Source organism: Scatophagus argus, chromosome 18 (assembly GCF_020382885.2).
Source record: "Scatophagus argus isolate fScaArg1 chromosome 18, fScaArg1.pri, whole genome shotgun sequence".
Lineage (NCBI taxonomy): Eukaryota > Metazoa > Chordata > Actinopteri > Scatophagidae > Scatophagus > Scatophagus argus.
This window is the reverse complement of record NC_058510.1, coordinates 4,314,749-4,334,274: the sequence shown is the minus strand read 5'-3', so window position 1 is coordinate 4,334,274 and position 19,526 is coordinate 4,314,749. Positions and strand designations below refer to the sequence as shown.

Here is a 19,526-nt window from a genome sequence, read left to right as displayed (position 1 = left end):
CACACACACACACACACACACACACAGCTATCCCCTTAAGAATGTTAAGTAATGAATCGACATGGCTGCTGACAGGCCTGTTCACACTCTGTGCTGTGTTTCGTCCTTTACAGCAGTTCAGATGGCGGAGCATTTGGAGGAATAGAAATTTAAATGCACCACATGGTCTTAACTAAAAGCAGAATTAGAGTCCTGCAGTCCAATGTTTTCGGTTTTTCTCTTCTGTCGCCTGTTGATGTCACTTTGACAGATCCTGGTCACATCCTGGGCTGCAAAAACACCTTGAGCATCTCTGTCTCTACTGTCATGTGGATGTAGGAAGACAAATGACCAGAAATCCAGAAAAAGGTCATCACACACAAAAACAGAGCTAAAGTGAGATACTCTCCCATATGATTTAAAGGCACAGGGTGGGTCAGTCTCCAGCACTGACCAGTCCTATGCACAATAAAGTGAGCAGCTGTAAATGCAGATCTGCAAAGTCAGTTCACCGTATTCACCTCCTTCCCAAATAGTCATTTCAGCGAAGTCGTTCTCAATCTCCTTCCCTGTGGCTGTGACGAAACGCCCATCCAATGGAGAGTGTCTAAAACAAGCAGTTCATTTAGCGCTTGGCTGCACCTGCCCTTTTAGTGCTCCAGCAGGGCCTCATCCTCAGCTCGCCCATCCTGACTCTCTGAGGTGATAGACTGGCAACAGAGCCAAGTGCTCTGCAGCACCGTGTACATGCTGTTTTTATTTGGTGTATTTGGGATGATTTTCTGACAGAGTTTCTTTGAAGATGTGGTTGATTGATGCACATGGTGTGACTGCTGGGGAAAAGACAGGTTCCTGTTCGTTCTCCTGAGGGATGCATCAGTGTGACCTATTTTCCCTCTGAAGCCATTCTGTCTCTCTCAGCACTGAGTGTCAGTCTAAAAGTGTTGCTCTTAAGCTGACAGTATTACATTGGCACACTTCATTGTAGTACCAGTCAAAATCTGAATTTTTTTATGTTGTGGAACAGTTGTTGGGTCTGTTTCAGCCCAGAGAACTGCTTGACTTCAAAAATCCACAGAAGGAGCGTTTTGCAAGAGTCACTTCTGGCTGACTGGTACCTTCAGCAGTAGATTTATAAAGCAGAACAAAATCATTTTAAATCCCTATAATTCCCTGGATGCAGCCCTGAATACAACATAATCTGAAACATTAGATCCTTGTGGGGAAAATGAGTTGCTGCAGCTGTAACCAGCGGAAAATGAAAGTGAAAATGAAACGCAGCATTTTTTGAATGAGATAAAATATGCTTGACAGTTTCAACACTGAATGAGAATAGCTATTGATTATAACTCTGTTGTCGAGAACTTAGGTGAGACAACGTGTTTATGGTGTATATGCTTATTTGCACTATATACAAATAAACACAACACAAGGCACAAATTTGTCATTACAGTTTTGCAAAGTTTGTTAAGTTTCTCCTGACTCAACAAATCTCAAAACTGTGCAGTTTTTGAGGGAGTCTGAGGTGCTGCGATTTGACTGTGAAATCATAGAGTGTTCACAAGCATCTGCTGCTTACCCTGGCAGGTAAGGCAACCCAAACACTTAATTTACATCAGAGTGAACCCTATTGAAATCAGACAGCGTGTAGCCCTTTATGCTCGCTGCTGTGGCTTCTTGTTGTGCAGAGGATGTCAGCGGAGAAGGCGGTCCTTTAGTGTGACCCAGGACGTGTTCATGTATCCACAGCTAAAAGGATGCGGTCATACAGTCTGTGGGCTAGACCACCTTTGAATGTGGTGCAATCACACCTGTCCTTAGAGCTGTCCACTTGTGAACAAACCACTCAGGATGGATGTCAGTGCAGGTCTGAACTGTGCCATAGACTTGGCATTAATGTTTGCATTACAGAATTATAGTTTCCTCACCATAAGTCATTTTTTTTGGTCAATATTTGCCATACTGTGACCAGAAAGTGAAGTATCTCACACATGTTGGTTGTCATCATCTTAATATTATCATTCTTGTCTTTCTGAGGCGTGTATGTGCTGAGACACGCACACATACAGGCAGACTATTCTGATCTGACACTGAAATGGAGTTTGTGGGGTCAAAACAGACTGAGGTTTGGGTTGTTTGGGAATCACACTCTCTGCAGTCTAATAGATGCTGGTAAGAAAGACAGCCTGAAAGGTGTACAGCACACTTACATCAGCTTACCAAGAAAGTGTTCAATGTAACCGGCAACTCGCTTCACTGAGACGGCTGAACAAAATTGGTAGAGCATTGAACCATGGAGACAGTCTCCAATCAGTGTCACTTGTGGGGGGGCAGCTCACGTTCTTCTCCACTACTGACAGCTCTACAATGTGTGTGTCTCGTGAAAATGGGTTGGCTGTTGTGTGTACGGTTGCTGCTCTTCAGTGTGTGCGTCACCAAAGTTTCGCGGACTCCATCCCCGTCCTTGACACCACTCACTAAAAGAAGGCCTGAATCATTGCCTTCCCTTGTGGCCATGCAATAAAGGCCATACAGAAATGGTGCATTCATCTCCTCTATACATTAGGAGACGGACAGGGACTTCAAGATGAAAATGCTGGACCAGCCAGTCGCGGTTTGTGTTGTCATATGTCACAGCAGCAGCTCGCTCGATTCTCCAGTTGCTAATTTTAGACGTCTAAAGGGCTGAGAAGTTGTGAATGTGGGTTCTTCTCAAGTGCAGTGCACTGCTGTGAGAAGGTGGTCACCCATTTTTAGTTTCTCTTATTAATTTTTGTTGAAATTTCACTCTGAAACCAGCTTAGATATTGCTGTGGGATGTTGCTTCAGTCATAAATAACAGGAAGAATATGAGACCAAGATCTTCAGATGTGACAGACTCCCCTTTGCTTCCTTGAATGTCAACAGTTATGGGATACAAGCTAATCTGTGTTGGACATTATAAGATTAGATGACGATACTGGGTCATATTTAGGAAAATGGCTTTATTAAAACATTGATTTCAAATGTGTGTTAATATTGTGCCCATCAGTGACCAAACTGAACATTTTAGGGTAAAGGGCTTGATGATGTGTGATGCCGTTCACTGAAGGATTGCATTTGAGAACGATATTACAGCAAATCATGGAAGGAATTATTCAACATTTTTGCAAATCCGCTTATTTGTTTTGTTGCCAAGAGTTAGATAAGAAGATATTTGTCTGGTGAATGTACGCTAAGGCTCATAGCCAGTAGCTGGTTAGCTTAGCTTAGCATAGAGCATGGAGACTGGAAACACTTTGTGCATAAGATGTGCTTCTGTCAGCCCTTCCAACGATGAGGCGATCACAGTGTATGAATGGGGAAGGTTTGTGAATGACATTGTGACGGTCTCTGTTTACACTGTGTGATAACAGATGTCTGAGATGGAGAGATTTTACAGTTTTTTCCATCGTATAGCTGAGAGTGTGACAAAGGCTCACGATGACTCAGTAAGTGCGTTTGCATTTGCCCTTGTGGATTATATATTCCTACTTATGCAAATGAGTCATAAAAAGCATCTGATGGAGCTATCCTGTCAGGATGGAATAAAATGATAACTTGAGAAACAATATTCCTCTGCTTTCCATGAAGCATTTCTTCAAAATGACAACCACTCTTCAATTTTATACAAATGAACTCAAGTGTGTTTTATCACTTAGACCCTTCAGAGCGTTCAGCAGTGATTGATAATATTAAAATGTGTCTTTGGAATAAATAGAGCTCAATCTCACAGTGACAAATGTTGTGCACAATATTGCTCCCTGCATCTTAAAAGGCTCGTTGCGGTGCATAAGCAGCATTGCTGCCTCAGTTTTGTTTTTTCGACAAAGTTCAACAGCAAGCAGAGTGTCTTGAGTCGGGCCCTGAGCTGAACTGGAGGAATGGGTGTACGCTAAGTGAGAGGAGAGACGCTCTGCCGCTGAAGCTATTGGCCCAATAATAGAACGGACATAATTGTCTGGCCTTCTGAGTCATCATCATTGCTCTCTCCGCTGGCAGTGCTCTCCCATCTTGTTTAGATACTGCAGTTAATGGACCTTCTCTGTCTCTGCTTTCCTCTTCCTTCTGTCATCCCTCTGTTTTTATTTTTATGGGCCTGCCCTCGTTCTTGGCTCTCCATCATGCTTTCTTCCCTCCTTTGCTTATGTCCGTTTCATCCCTCGAATGACAGACTTGTTAGTTCAATCACAAACTTTGTCAGGTCTCTAACTTATATATAATAAATAAATAAATATGAGCCCACTTACTGTAAAACTTGTATTAAATCTGCGGTCCAAAGGCCGAGAGGTCGAACACCACACAAGATTTTAGGAAAATGCAATCATTAGTGTGAAGTTTGCAAGTGGATTGGCAAAGTATGCCGCTGAAAGGTTTCTGTGCAGAAATAGGAGATCTGTTGCCCTCTGACTACCGTGACTGTTTGTTGACAGCAGACAGACTTGTGATCGTCACTGCTCCCTGCCTGCTTGGCATTTTATGTACATAAAAATAAGATCTTGTCTCACAGATGGAAACTAGATCCACAGGTGTGATTTTGAATGCCCGTCGTCAGGAGAGAAAAACTGCTGTCCATTCAGCTGTGGTGTTGATTTGTGTTCGTTTTGGAGGCTGCAGTGTGTGGTGCTGTTGAATTATGTCACCAGCCACATGCACATGTACCTCAGACACTGTGTTCATTAAGAAAAGCCCGATTGCTTAATTTGTGTTTCAATCTATATTTAATGCACATTTCTTTCCCTTCTTCCTCTGTAACTCTGACAGAATACAAACTCATCCTCTGTTAACATGTCTATGGCTGATATTTGCTCTGTCTTCCTTTAAATGCATATGCATTGAGGAGAGAGGCAGATGCCTGATGTGTCTGATACAAACAGCACATGTGTAGAAAGCTTCACATCAAAACAAATTACTCAGTTAATGTTCATTTTATGGCACAGAAATAGACCAAATATTATTAGAATATCAGTCAAGTACCAGTAGTATGTTGTGCTTTTACAGTTTTCAACGTAACATATTTTATTTTTTCCTTCAGGAGCTTGCTAAGAATTAAATTACTGATAACCTGGAAGAGTGAAGAGGCACTGGTTTAAAAACAAACCTTCATTCAATTCTTAGCTGTTCAGAGATCAGAGTCCATGCTGCAGACAAGCAGCAGGCGCCACAATATACTTTGTTCACCAGTCATAAAAGCAGACAACGAAGCATTATTTGCATGGAGAGATTGTGCCGTTTCAGTGCATCTCGATTTGCTGTTGGGAAAAGTGTGGCTTTAATGTTTCTGTTCATTACCCCGTAAGCTGTGCCGGGGGCATGTTGTTGTGAATTCCTTTGCTAATAGAAGTCAATGAAAATTGCTGAACACCAGGTGTATAAGAGTTCTTTCAGATACTTTGACAAGTATGGGGCATATTAACATTAAGTTCAAAAGGAGTGATTTGATTCCACAGATGCACACATGTTAATTTCTCCATCCTTCCCACAGGGTTGTCCCAGCCTCGGCCCCCAGAGCAGCAGCGCCTCTCCTCGCCCTCCCCTCTCGGACCTGTAACTCAGCTTGGTGAGGCCAGGAACGATGGGCCGGAAGCTGGACCTCTCGGGCCTGACGGACGACGAGGCGGAGCACGTCTTGAAAGTGGTCCAGCGGGACATGAAGCTGAGAAAAAAGGAGGAGGAGAGGCTGAGGTGAGATGGGATACCCCCGCCGGCGCTTTTTTTGAGTATTTTTACACATTTGAGGTGACACATGCAGGACAAATTGAGAGAAGCTGATTAGCAGAGATGACTCCTGTCCGCGAGCAGAAATGACCAGATGTTGTGGTGTACAGCTGACTTAGCTGACAGACACCCACCGTACACTGACAATATGTATGGTTCAAATCTCCCTTCTGCATCCTCAGTCACCCTCGATGATTATCACTTAAATAATCTAATAAAGGAAAAAGCTAAACTATCTGAGATGCACTGTCATGTTAAGTGACCTTTTTTGCTAACAGCTGTCCCCGAGTGCAGTTGTCCAATCAAAGCTGCGCAGCAATAACAAGACATGGCAGGCCACCCATCCAGGCATCTCATAATTGGAAAATGGTGTATGTTTTTTGCCTTTTTAAAACCAAACTGTAAGAGAAAAGATGTCAAGAATCAAAATGCCAATGTTAGCCTGTCCGGCTAAGTGGCTTATTAACCACAGCAGCATTGGATTACTACATTATTTTGTGGGGTTAGAATTTACGTTAGAAAAATACCTGTTCAGTACTGAACCTTTCAGCCTGTATGATGGTACATCAGATCTTAAATCAGGTGAGAATGTGGTAAATAGAAATAGAAAAGCTTGTCAGGCGTAGCAACAGTAGGCCTGCATTCACTCAAGGGCTTGAGGCTTAGCAGATAGTCATTTGCAGATTTTGGGCAAACCATTGAAGTAAATCTGCAGCCTAATCCATCTGTCAATGAACTAGGACAGATGATGTATTTCAACAGTTTCAACTGATTGATTAGTCTAAGAGACAGTCCTCAAGATAAGAATTTATCTTGCTTGTCGTTTATGTTAGTTGCCAAACTCAGCATCTGAAGTCAAAGTAGTAGGAATTATATTGGCTTCCGTTTATGATCCACAATATTCTTCTTATTTTTCACAGGTTGCACATGAAGTCTGCTGTTTGTTTTCGGCTGCAGTTATTTCTTTACAGGATTTAGCTGAGTATGTTTCAAGGCACAGTCAGGGGCTGTGAGGAGGAAGATGCTTGTCTGGTGTTTTCCGCTCACAGACTGGCAGGTCTGTGGGGGTCAGTCGGTCTGGGCCTCGAGGTTGTGCTTTGGTGTCACAGCCTCTTACTTAACATGTGACAAGTGCTGGCAAATTCTTCCTCCTTCTCACCTCCTGTCCTTCACTCCCTTCTTGTGACAGCTTGTAGTCAAGGGGTTTGAGGGTTCAGTTTGGTTCAGACAGGCCTCCATGGGGGTTTGGTCAAATCAGAGAGTCTGCTTTGGGGGAAGTCTGAAAGTATTAAAAGTTCCAGTGTATCTAAATTCAAAACAAAGTCCAAAACATGTTTTAATAGTTGCTGTACCCTGTGATTTTGTAAACACAAATATGCTCCTTTGACTGTCTGTCAGACCCCGGCATCAGTTATTGTGTTGTGCAGATTTAATGTCTTCAGATTCGAACAGTGATTTTTGTGGTTTTGCGATCTTGAGTGAACGCCATGAGCGATTAGGCTGCTTTACTGAAAGCACTTAACATCTTAGCTGTACTCTGTGAGCAAAGTTGCTTCACAAACTAGAGCGCAAAGCTCAACTTATTTTCCCAGAATCAGTTTGAAAGCAGGGATGGTGTGTTTGCAAATTACTGGGCTGTAAAAGGTTTACCAATCAAGCTCTCAGGCTGTTTATTACGGCTGTTTACAGCGAGAAGATGAGCAGATTAACGCTGATGTAGTAGCGGGCAGATATTCATTAGGCAACAGTTGTTTATAAAAGCAATCAGGCTCTGTGTCTGACTGAGTTATACTGACTTGTTAGATGTTTTAAAAGCAAAGTAAAGCAGATAGTACATGCAAACTGACAGCCAAGTTGTAATTTCTTTCAGCAGCTAAAACTGTTCACACATGTGCCACACAGATTTGCTTTTAGATAACATCTAATGCCTCTCAGTGTTGCCTTCACAGAAAACCCTCCTGCCTTTCATGTGAAATGCAAACCGCCTTACAGTTTACAGTTACATGAGTAAGAATATGACATGTGCTTACAGCAGATGATGTTCGGGTGTTTCAGCAGACAGTTCTCTCCCTGTGGGGTTTTCTCTTCCACGCATGGCCGACGTTTGTTTTTCCTCCTTGAATGAAGTCCACCCTGTGAAGTTGTAAATTACCCTGTTGAAGGATTCATGGCTGAGTTTATAAGCCTCAGCTGCGACTTTAAATGCTCCATTTTAATCTCCCCTATGCTGAATAATAAGAAACACTGAAACACTTAACTGATATTACCTTCTGTCTCATAAATACTGAGATGTAATAAATATGTAAATAAATCTGTGCAGACAGCAATAAGCCTAGTTAGGGTTTTGTTTTTGGTTAAAGTTTTAATGTGGGCAGCTGCAGCTTGTTTATGACGTCTGTGCAAGTTACAATTATTATTTCAGACAGTGATCAGTGGCCATCAGTGATGAGATTTGTACAGAAGTATGAAGTGCTGAAAGAGTTATTCTTTGCCTTATTTTACTTACTTCTATGTTTGTTTGTTTTTAGTTATGATCTATTTCTACAATCTGATAAATCCCTTTGTTAAATCCTGGCTGATAAATGCCAGCTGGTTCAGAATGCTTCATCATGTTCTCAGAGCGAGGACAGCACATCACCACTACTGACCCTTAAAAGTACCAGGTACCAAGTCTCTGACTGCCAGTAGAACTATGGAGAGATGTTTTTAAGAGTGATTTGCCATTTTATTCATGTCCTGTCCCCGCTGGTTGTGCAGCAATGGAGGAAGAAGGCTGCTGTCAAGCAAACGTGTTTGTAGCCTTGTTTCGCTTTGTTTGAAACCTGTGTTGTTTGTTTTATGAGGAAGGGCGAATGTCTATTTTGTTTATTTGACCTCAAAGATACACACAACTCACAACACATTGTTAGAATGACTGTAAACACAACTTTTGTTTAAAAAGAAAAGAAATCAACATTTCACAGGGTACATATACCTGACAGGAGGGTTTGGTTATAATTATGGTTGTTATGCCAGACAAATGACATGTTGAAGCCCCTGAGTACATTTCTGATATTCCCAAATGTGGTGTCAGCTGTCTTTGCACCTTTATCACGAATAATTAACTGAAACAATATACCATCAGGTCGTTAGCTTGTGCAGACTGAGGTGATGGCTGTCTTTCTTATGTTGTCTCTGGATCTTTTGTTGTGTTCCTTTGTTTGTTTTGATGTTTTCTGCTAATAGCTTTAACCGTGAAACACTGTATAACCTGTGTGATAGGAAAATAAATCTTTAGTAACTTCCATACGTGCCCTGGTTGCTCTGCTGCTGAAGAGTGCTTCTGCCAATTAGAGAGGGTGAACGGCTCAACCTCTGGCCTCAGCCGTCTCAGTGGCCATTCAGCTGGAGAGGCTCATTATGGAGCAGCAGGAAAACTCGAGGGAGCATAGCAGACGTGGGCCTACTTAACAAACAGCGCAAGCATTCCCAAGGGAGTCAGACTGAGAAATGATTATAGATAGAAATAGCTGTCCACCACTGTGTCTGTGTGAGTGGTGAGAAGATGGCAGGAGCTTCAGCTATCCGTGACTCTTACGGATAATTTGCTCTCATTGTTAGGAAGGATCCACTTTACACATGTCCTTCTATAGACAGGACAATTACTCTACCTATTCTGAAAATTCCTTTCAATTCCACTGGTGATAAGTCTCGCCTTCCTATTGAAAGGGTCTGCACCACTTTGGCTTCTCTGTGAGTGTTGAATAAGGCAAAAAATGACCTTGGAAGATGAACAATACTCTGTGGATAAGTCTCCAATTATTTGTGAAGTCGTGGGCCGGTGCACTGCCTAGTCTTTCTGTCTCCATTGTGATCTCTCTTTCTTTGTGCAGAGTAATTCCTGGCTCAGGAATGCAGCCCGTTTTTTTTTTTTTTCAGAGGGCAATATTTTGCATCAGCAGTTTTAATTAGTCAGTAAAATAGTATTTAACGAAGTTGTATTCGAGTGAGGCGGAGCAGTACCCACAGACATCTTTGTAGCCTCTTATTAATGTTCGACTTTGTAGCTTTAATCAAACCATCTGTAGCTGCTTTACTGTAAGAGTGACTTGGCTCATGCAGCCAAAGGCTTCAGCTTCTTTCTTCCTTTTATCTCCATGTCGACTCGTGTTTTTATTTTAGTTCTGGTGAATGCGACAGGCAGGAAGGAACAGGGAGCAGGAGTCATACTGAGAGGTGTCAGAAGAAGTCACCTGGTCAGGGACGGGACTGACCTCTATTTCCTGCTGCATTTGTCCTCCTGGCTCTCTGTCTCGACATAACACAAATACACACACACACACACATTCACACTCTATTATTATGCTATTCATATAAAAAGAGGCCAAAAATGTAGGGTTTTTTTGGCGCTACAAGATAACAGCCAGTCAGATTTTGTTTGGCACAAATAGCTCTGTATTCATGACGATCGATACGTTTGTGTAATTGGATTTCAGAGCACGAACAGTCAGAGAATATTGTTCTCCGTTGCAGGACAGTCCCTTTGGGCTGCAGTGCCATCTCCTCTATTGAAGCAGCGCTAAATGGGGACAGATTGACCTTTGGACATCAACTTTCCCTCCTGCAGGTCATGTCCTCTTGCGGTGTCGGCTCAGGTTTCAGCTTATGCCCGCATTTTGTAAACATTCCTTGTAGGATATGGGCTGTAACAGCTTGTCTGTTGGTTTGATGATGTGTTTCTTCAATGGAGCAGGTTTCCCAGCCTTGTGAACTATTGACCTGAACTTGTCTCTTGTTAAGAGAAAATCCTGAAATGTTGTAACTGGTCCAGCGTAGCTTTGTGGGCGGTTGAATGAGCTCCATTGTATTAAACAGACGTATTATTCCCTTCTTCTCCGTGTCTAAGGTGTTTATTCTGTGCCATAATCCAGTGTTGGATCCTATGTTAACATGTGACACTCTTTCACATGAAACTGCACGCACGCACACACACAAGACTCAGCTTTAAGGGGCTAATCGCCTCACTTTCCTCCATCTTTAGCTTGAATGTATTTTTACGTAGCAACCAGGAAAGCTGCAAGGAGCATGGAGTTAATTTCAGTCTGCCTGTTGTTGTTGTTGTTTTTGTTGTTGTGTTCTCTTGGCTGCGGTTCTCTTTTTGGTGGGGATTAGCTGTGTTACGTTACTGGTGTGGGTTATTTGTCTGAGTCATGTTGATGTGGACTGTTTTTGATGTGGAAATGCTTTGTGCGCACGTACCGATCTCGTTCACAGCACTGAGTGTGCGAATGTGTGTGTGTGTGTGTTTGTGCGCAACGAGCAGGAAGGACAAATCCCTCTGACCTTTTTTTTTTCTGTGGCCACGTGGGCAGGTGTATTACCAGTATAATTTTGTGAGTCATCACTTTTCATTTCATTATGATCAGTACAGTACACATTTATGCTCACAGTGTTGGACTTCAGCTGTTTACCACTGCTAGGCTTAATTTAATTTATTTTTCAATCCTAATGTTTTGTGTGGAGACAAAGGATGTGCGTGATTAGTCGATTAGTCATTTAAATGTTGCTGCTTTTACTGCTATTAATGTCCATGCAGGGGGGGACACCACATTGTTCCAGTAGGTGTCACCTTTGTGCTTTGGCTCACTGACAGCATAGGGAGGAGCTTTCACCCAGAGGACAAGTCTTGCTGGATGGAGGAGCACAAACGGTTTTTTGAAGTGTGCTGCTGAAATGTTTGGCTGTATGGAGAATTATGGACATTAGTTATGGATTCTCGCATGTAACATGTTGAAGAACTTTAAGCAAGAGCAATAAATATTCTGTGAAAGACAGGAAGCTGAGGTTAGCCTGTCTGTGCAGCCCCTCGGTGGCTTTAAGTTTAGGCTTAGCTGCTACAGGACACATTTTAATAACAGACTGACATCATTTACAGTGAAACGTAACATCTTCATAGTCAAGTATTGCTGTCTGAAAAACAAGCATCTGTTTATAATGTTAACAAAATTAACTAATGTTAACTGTTGCATCTAAGATGTTATTGAAGAATGTGTTCAAATGGCTCCCATATTATTCGCATTGTTTTTTGGGTGATGTTTGCCTTTATAGACTAAATGAATGGTTTCTCATGTTTAGGTTAGTCGACTGCTCTTCCACATGAGCATCGGGGAAGTTCGTTCTGTAGAAACATGCGTGCCGAAGACCCTTCTGTCAGTACATCACTGCAGTATTGATTTAAAAAAAATTATCAGAGCTGATTATGTGTTGTTGTTTTGGCCTGACTTTTAAGATGTTTTAATTAAATCTTTCTCTCTTGTGAGACAGGACAGACAGAATCCAGAGTTTTCTGGTAAACACAGGAGTGTGAGCAGATTGATATACGTTGATATACGAAGTTTACGTTAGTTGCAATATGAAACATTTATCTCAAGTTATCATGTTTTTGGCTTTGATAGCACATGAAAGCAGAGTGAGTTTTCTTACTGACTTCTGATCAGCTTGGTTGTGCTTTGATTTGCTTTCAGGGCTGTTGAGGTCATCTGTGCAGCTGCCACAGACTCTGTGATTTCTAATTAGTCGATATGGCCCTGAGTGGATGATATTTGATATAATTAAACTTAATTCGCAGACAGAAATATAACCGCTCTGACCACAGCAATTATTTATACATGGGCATGCTCATGCATACTGTTTTCACACACACACACCCACACACACACACACACAAGTCAGTCTTCAAGAAAAGCTCCAGGCTTGCCTCTCTCTGTGTTCATGGGGATGATCTGTCATTGCACTTGAGCATTAAAAGAAGAGTTTGAAATTCCAAAGAAGAAAAGTGTCGTCTCTGAGGACATCACTGTGTGTGTGTGCCGGTGCATTAGCAGACTATCCTGAGCAAAGTGTCCCCTAACAGACGGTGGTTTACGGCTTCTGATGGAGGAAGATTCTGATTTCCCCAGAGTGTGACAAATCAGCAGCTTTGCATTGCCGCCGTCCTCTGGAGCTGCTGAGCGGACTGGATCAGCTGATGAGATAGTGAAAAATAATCCACCTTGGATGCTTGTGCCACAGTCGCTTTCACAGTTCATACGCCGCTCGTCCAGCTGACTGATTAGATAGGTTTTCCCTCAATAACCTTGGCTGCATGAACGTGTATGTCTGTGCATGTGAGCATTTTGGCCTTTGCTCACTGAGGGTCAAATGGAGGTGAACAGAGTCGGGAGTTATCTGCAGAAGGGCTAAGACAGACTCGGAGCAATTGCCCGAGCTTTATATTTGCCCAGGTCTGCTGCGATTACTTCTGCTGTTGGCCAAATGTCAAGCGCTGTTTTTAGTCAGGGGAAAATAGTGGATTGAAAGAGGAAGATGGCGTCATCTCACTCCCTGTTTCCTCAGCCTGTCTCCTAGCTCTCCCCTTGTGATTTTCTCATCTGTTCTATCTCAGCACCTGTTCCTTCAGTGGTTCTGTCCCCCTGAATCCTCGTCTTTTTTCTCTCCTCCTGCCTCTGTAGAGACTCATTAGCAGTAGCCATGTTGTGTTGACATGCTGGGCAGTGTTGGATGAGCTGCTCTCCATCCAGACAGACTGACAAATGCTTGGCCAGACGGCGGGGAGACTTCCCTTTGTCTGAATAATCACCACAATTTTCTCTGCTCCTCTCCATATCTTCATTATACCCGAGCCAAGAGACGCAAGACTCATTTACCCCTCAAAAGACCTTATCTCCTGTATGATACTGAAGCAATTGAACATCTGCCAGCTCCGTTAATTACGAGGGTCTGTGCTGTTTGCAGTGGTGTCAGGCAGCAAAGTCGACGGTCCGGTGCTCGGACACAGTCGGTTAGTGTGTTTGCGGGAGTTCAGAATGAGAGGAAGTCAAGTCCTCTGTGGGATTAGAGTGTCTGAGAGATGAAGAGGGAGCCAGACAGTACACTCTGTACAAGGTGCAGGTTAATTACAGACAACCAATTCTCCTCTTCCATTTGTATTACGGGTGCACTGTGGTGTTCATTGACCCTCTCTGTATTCAGGTACTGTTCTGTCTCTTGTTCCAGTTGTCTTGTTCTTCCTCTGTGGACTGTTTTCTGCCAGAGTCAGTCTGACACTTAAAGGTGATACTGAAGAGGGGAATGTGCAGTGAGGAAAGAGAAAATCAATGGCTTAAGCTGCATCGGGTGTTTTTAGATTTTTCATCAGCCAATTCATTTCATGTGTTCCTCTTGTCTTTTCGTTTCACTTTTCGTCACAGACTGAGTATCTCAGAATCTCAACATAAACAATATTTGGCTGTAATAGAAAATAAAAAACTTTTTAGGAATTTCTTACCTTTGTAAAACCTTTTTTGAGCTGAAATGATTCGTTGAGCAATGTTTTTTTTTTCAGGCTTGGTGATTAATTAACAAAAATAAATAATCAGTTTCAGCCCTACATGTTTGTAGATGTATTTATTTAATCTCTAGCTGCCACTTTGTGAATGCTAATAGATTTGAAGAGAGAATAAGTAATTTGACCTTTTCATCCACATTAGCTTTACGTTTGAAATATTTGTAACTGTGCTGCAGATTTTAAAAGATTAAGAGGCATTGTGTGCCTTGACTAACGGGGCTTACTAGCACTTTGTGGACCAATTAGCTGGAAAATGCTTAAGCAACACATCAGCTGAGGCTTGTTGGCAGCGCAGGTAATCTGTTTGGATCTGTACTTGGAGCATCACAACATCGATGGCGGAGCAGCACGGTGAGTCTGCACCAACGTTAGTGCTCGCAATACGTCATCCATCCTGCACACACGCCGGGAGACACACACACGCAAAATTAAATTAGTGCTGCGCTTTCCCTGCAGTTCTGTGCTGCATCCACCCAATTGGATGGGAATCTCCTCCTGCACCAGCATGTTTGACCCCAAAACTCAAGAGCTCTAATTTACGGGATGAACTCAATCAGATATGTTCATAAAACCAAGAGACTCACTTGGCTGCAGAGCTGGAGATGAGGAACTTACTGACTAACTACTCTTCTTATTTATTGTAGAGAAAAAAAACACATATTTCCGCCTTCATTAGTGTATTCCAAACCAGGAAAATTTTAACATAACGAACACCAACTGAATGATGGAGCAACCACAATCATCAATAAAAAAAATAAGAGCAGTACATCCCAGATTAATGACCTGAAGATGCACAACGCAAGCCTTCATTATGGGCCCCCTTCTTAAACAAGACTAATTTAGGAAGGAAAGAAGTTAAGAATTGTGTGACCCTGTAAGTACAAGCCGTATAAGGAATCCACATATAAAGTATATATGTCATGTTGAATTAAAAGTTGTATGATTCTATTTGAACAACATGTTAAAAAAGGTACGCGGGTTTTCTGTGGCTGCTGTAGAGCAGCAGCTGATGTGAGCTGAGGGCAGAGGAGTGTTCTTCCTCATGTTAAAGACCTCTGGTTTATTTTGGATGGCCATTGATTCTCATTTTCTCCTCCGCTGGATCTGTGTGTGTGTGTGTGTGTGTGTGTGTGTGTGTGTGTGTGCATGTTGTGAGTTGGATCTTTGTGCTTCTCTATGAGGAAATGATCAGAACCTGATCAATAGCTCCCTCAGGACTGTTCCTGTGTTCATCAGTCAAAACACCACAGACGTTGACTCAAATCCTCTTCTCTGTGTATGTCTGGCTCGCATTTTTTCCATGTTTTCACACGTTTACTCTTCTTCTTTCCTTCACTCTCTCTCTTCCTCCTTCCATAAAACGAAGTGAAGTGAGTCATCAGTTTGTTTCGGTTGGTAGTGTCATGACAGCAGCAGGTCCATGCTGTATCTTCACAGCTGTGTAGCAGCGGGTGGAGGAGGTGGTCTGATGTAGCTCATATGACTTTGGTATGGATGTGCTCTCCCTTACATTAAAACCCGACACTAAGGAGCTGCATAAAACACTCACAATTAAAGCGAAGCCACTTTATTGTCTGCTCTTCTCTCACACTCATAAGGATTATGAGGCCTGTACTTAAATCGCCTCTTAAAACACTTTTATGACTTAGTCCTGCTTTCATGAACAGTTAGGGATTTTGATCCAGCTCATTTTTAATGCTGACGTGATGTCATTTTCTGCATCTTGTTACTCCTTTTTTCTTTTGCTTGTTCTTATTTTTAGCTCCTCCTTGTTTTACTGTGATTCTTTGATCCTGCAAAGCACTTAATCAAAACTGCTTTTACACAAGTGCATTAAAATTTGTTCTTGAAGATGTCGGTGACAAACTATTAGTCGAAATCGTTCATATGCACCGACTTCAAAATGGTGGTTTCCCCTTACAGTAGATGTAACAGAAACCATTAAAATGCACCAACCCCTTTAGGCGCTTCTCCCCACTGAACAGCTGTCTCTCCCTCTCTCCTCTAAATTACCCATAATACCTTGCACTCATCAATCTGTGGCTGCTGGAAATGTGATGTTTGATATTTTGACAGCCTTCAAAAGATCTAATGAGTCTCTTGATATTTGTTGACTCTTCAAACCTGTGTGTGTGTGTGTGTGTGTGTGTGCGCACACGTGCATGTGTGTGTATGTGTTTATTAATGTTTGTGGGACTGTACCAGGGACTTCAGTTTTCCTGGAGCCCATCTGAATCAGTCCCTGTGAACACTTAACAGCTCCCCCTACACTTCTCATGACCTTCGACCACAGTCAGAGTAAATACAGGGAAGGACATAACCAGATCATTGCTGCCTCCAGTTTATCCAAATTAAAGATGTCTGAAGTTAAGTGTTATTGTTAGAAACTTCACTAACCACCATCTTGCCCTCTAATCAAAGTAAAAAATACCTTGAAACACTGAGAAATTTTGTCTCAAATATGCAGAAATCTGGATTTAAAGATTCATTTTTTACTTAAACAATCATAATTGGAGCATTCAGGAAACCAGAGATTCCAGAACACAAACTTATACTGGCCAGACGTGCATGGGGACTTGTTCCATGACTTGTAATCAACACAAGCCAATAATGACAGTATAAATCGTCCAAAGAGTCTGCATCACCACCATTAAACTCTACTGCGGTCTGAAGTGAGAGGAGCAGGCGCCGACCTTTACGGCACAGTGTGATAGGTCGAGACACCTGTCAGTCAATATCATCTGCACCTCAAAGTGGAAGGTTGAGGGTGTTCAGGTTGAAACCATGCCTGTAGTCTTTGTGCACACACTCACTCGCTTGCATTAAAGGAAACTCACTCTGTTGTTCATCAGTTCGAGGTGCCTCTCGACCACCAGTGGTCGTTTTCCAAGTTATGTGTCGCTCAGGGGAACCGTCGTTGTTTGAGCGACCGCTTTCTGGAGATTATGAGTCACATCTGGTGTTGCGGTTGGCTCGCCCTCCTCCTTCATGACTGCAGGAGCCTGATAAAACGGTTGATTTGCTGCTAAACCTGCAAGCTCGACACACAGATCCGCCTTTTTTAAATGTTTGCCAGTGGTAGAATTTACTTTATTTCACATTGGAACCTTTAGCCCAGATTACTTGATGTAAAAACAATAACACCCTGTGGTCACGTCAGACTCTTTCATTTGCCAAGAAATGATTTAGTTTATGTAACTAAATGCAACATTTAATTTTAAAAGGCACTCCCCGTCGGTTTTAAAAGTCCATTTACTCGTCATGCGGAGCACCAGAGCCAGCAGCTGTTGGTTTCCATCAAACTTTGTGTTGCTAATATGCCACGCCTGGCGTATTGAATGTTGTCAGATATCTTTAAGCTACTCCCCAAAAGCCCTTGATGGAGCATTATCTTACAGACATTCTTCCAGCTGTGTGAGATTTATTATTTATGTTTTGTTTCACTAACTAAGAGTTAGCCAACTGAACATGCTGTCCGAAGCTAATGTGTCTGATGCTAATACAGCAGGTGCTGTTGGGCTGTAGACTTGTGTATGTTTGCTCCTATGTTGTGATTCTCACCAGGACTAGTGATATGGAGCCGTGGTGTCATGAGCGGGTCCAGACTTAGTTTGTTTTCATGTATGTTTATTGTTATCTTCATGCCAAAAACAACACACAACAAAGACATTTAAGGAGACGTCTTCAAGCATGTAAACAGGAATCTTGCAGATTGTTTTGAGGAAGGAAATGTTTTCAATACATTTGGACACACGGTGTGTGGTTGTTTCTGTGACACATCTCGACCTCTGCAGGATTGAGTTTAAACTCCTTTTTTAAGTTTTTCTCTTGCACGTATCCCGGGGCAACACTAACAGTGTCCTTACTGGCTGTACGGAGGCTGCACTGCCTCCTGCCGACAGACGCATTGTGAATACAGCCAGCAAGATCGGCGTCCCTCTGCTCTCCCTTACGGACATTTTCCACACCCGCCTCACCCGCAGAGCCATCAGCATCGCTGGTGACACCTCCCACCCCTCACACTCCCCTCTTCAGCCTCCTGCCCTCAGGAAAAAGGTAACTGAACTTCCGAGTCCGCACCACAAGACTGTTGAACAGCTCCATCCACCGGGCTGTCGGGATGCTGAACTCTGTCCACTACCTCCCCCATCTGCCCCCTGCCCCCGGACTGTAACACACCCATTTAGACAATTTTCTGTTGCTATGTCTTTATTACTGCTATATTTTCTTTTTTTCTCCTTTTTTATTTAATTGCATGGCATTAGTACTAAGGTGAGAAAGAAACAGTATTTCGATTCTCCTGTATGTCCAGCACACGTAGTGAATTGACAATAAAAATCTTTGAATCTTTGAATCTTGAACTTGCCAGAACTCCAATAAGGAATTGTTGGGAGCTCTTTTAGTGGGAAACAGAAATCTGTCCACTCCTGTCACCTGCCCAGAAGCTGTTAATGGGGCTTTTGTACAGTTTGACTTTCAGTGTGTTATTGAGATCATTTTAGACAGTGTTACCTGCTTTTAGATCTCAGGAGAAAACTACCTGCCAAATCCAGTCTGAACTTTTCTACACTGTTGTCCAGGTTCAGGCTTATTGTCTCAGGCTACAGCTGAAACGTGAAGTGTGTCTGTGATGTTTGATTCGTTGAGGAGAAGGATGTGCAGGAGGAAGAGCGGACAGATGGAAAGAGAGAGAGAGAGAGAGAGGACGCATTGGGGGGAGGAGGGAAGACAAACTGTTGAAGGATATTTTTCATCTGTCCTTGATGAGATACGGGAGATGCAGATGCTGCGAGCTCCATCTCATTAGCTGAGGCTGCTGCTGCTTTGTTACAGCTGTATGTTCGTGCGTGAGAGAGGAGGAGGAGTTTGTGACCAAATTTTTGCTTTGTATGAGTGTGTGTTTGTTTGTGTAATAGTATTCAGGGCTGTGCACGTTTATCTTCTGTTCAATATCAGCATAAATACTGTCAGAAGGCGATTTCTTAAAGTGTGCTGTATTAGATACGCCTGCCACCATTTTATAACACACCTCAGCATATTGCTAGTGATTGATTGTGTCACCTTCTGCTGTGCTGTATGATTGATCGAGATTGTGTTTTTGGGATACAACCTCACAGAGGCCTGAATGGCAGACACCCCGCTGAAAAACAAAGCATCTGCTGTCTTCCTCTGCCGTCCTGGTGTGTCTTCTCATTTGGTTGAAATAGCACACTAGCAAGTTGCCGGGCATTGCCGAGACAAAGTCCCCCTGCCAGAGAAGGGCTGGTAGAAGGGCTCCACTCTGCGACGGAGCGCCACATTTGTCTCCAGTTACTGAGCCGATTGGAGAACTCAAACTGTGGCCGGGTTGTTTTGTGATGACTCTGCATGAAAGGGCCGACTGTGGGGACGCCTTTGGCTTTGTCACCTGATCGCTGTATTTTTGTTCCTCTCTGTAAGCAGCTTT

At 42.8% G+C, this 19,526-nt stretch overlaps 1 protein-coding gene across 6 annotated transcripts in view; it reads left to right on the top strand.

Annotated features, from left to right (window-relative positions):
• myripb (myosin VIIA and Rab interacting protein b) overlaps window positions 1–19,526 on the top strand; it is a 120,988-nt gene that overhangs the window by 25,844 nt on the left and 75,618 nt on the right. For 5 of the 6 annotated variants that reach the window (XM_046371014.1, XM_046371015.1, XM_046371016.1 and 2 more), the window contains exon 2: window positions 5,483–5,682. In XM_046371014.1, coding sequence (XP_046226970.1) covers window positions 5,573–5,682 — 110 coding nt within the window. In that variant the 5' untranslated portion in view covers window positions 5,483–5,572. Of the gene's footprint in view, window positions 1–5,482; window positions 5,683–19,526 lie in introns of those variants that run through there. The other variant, XM_046371018.1, reaches the window with a different exon arrangement.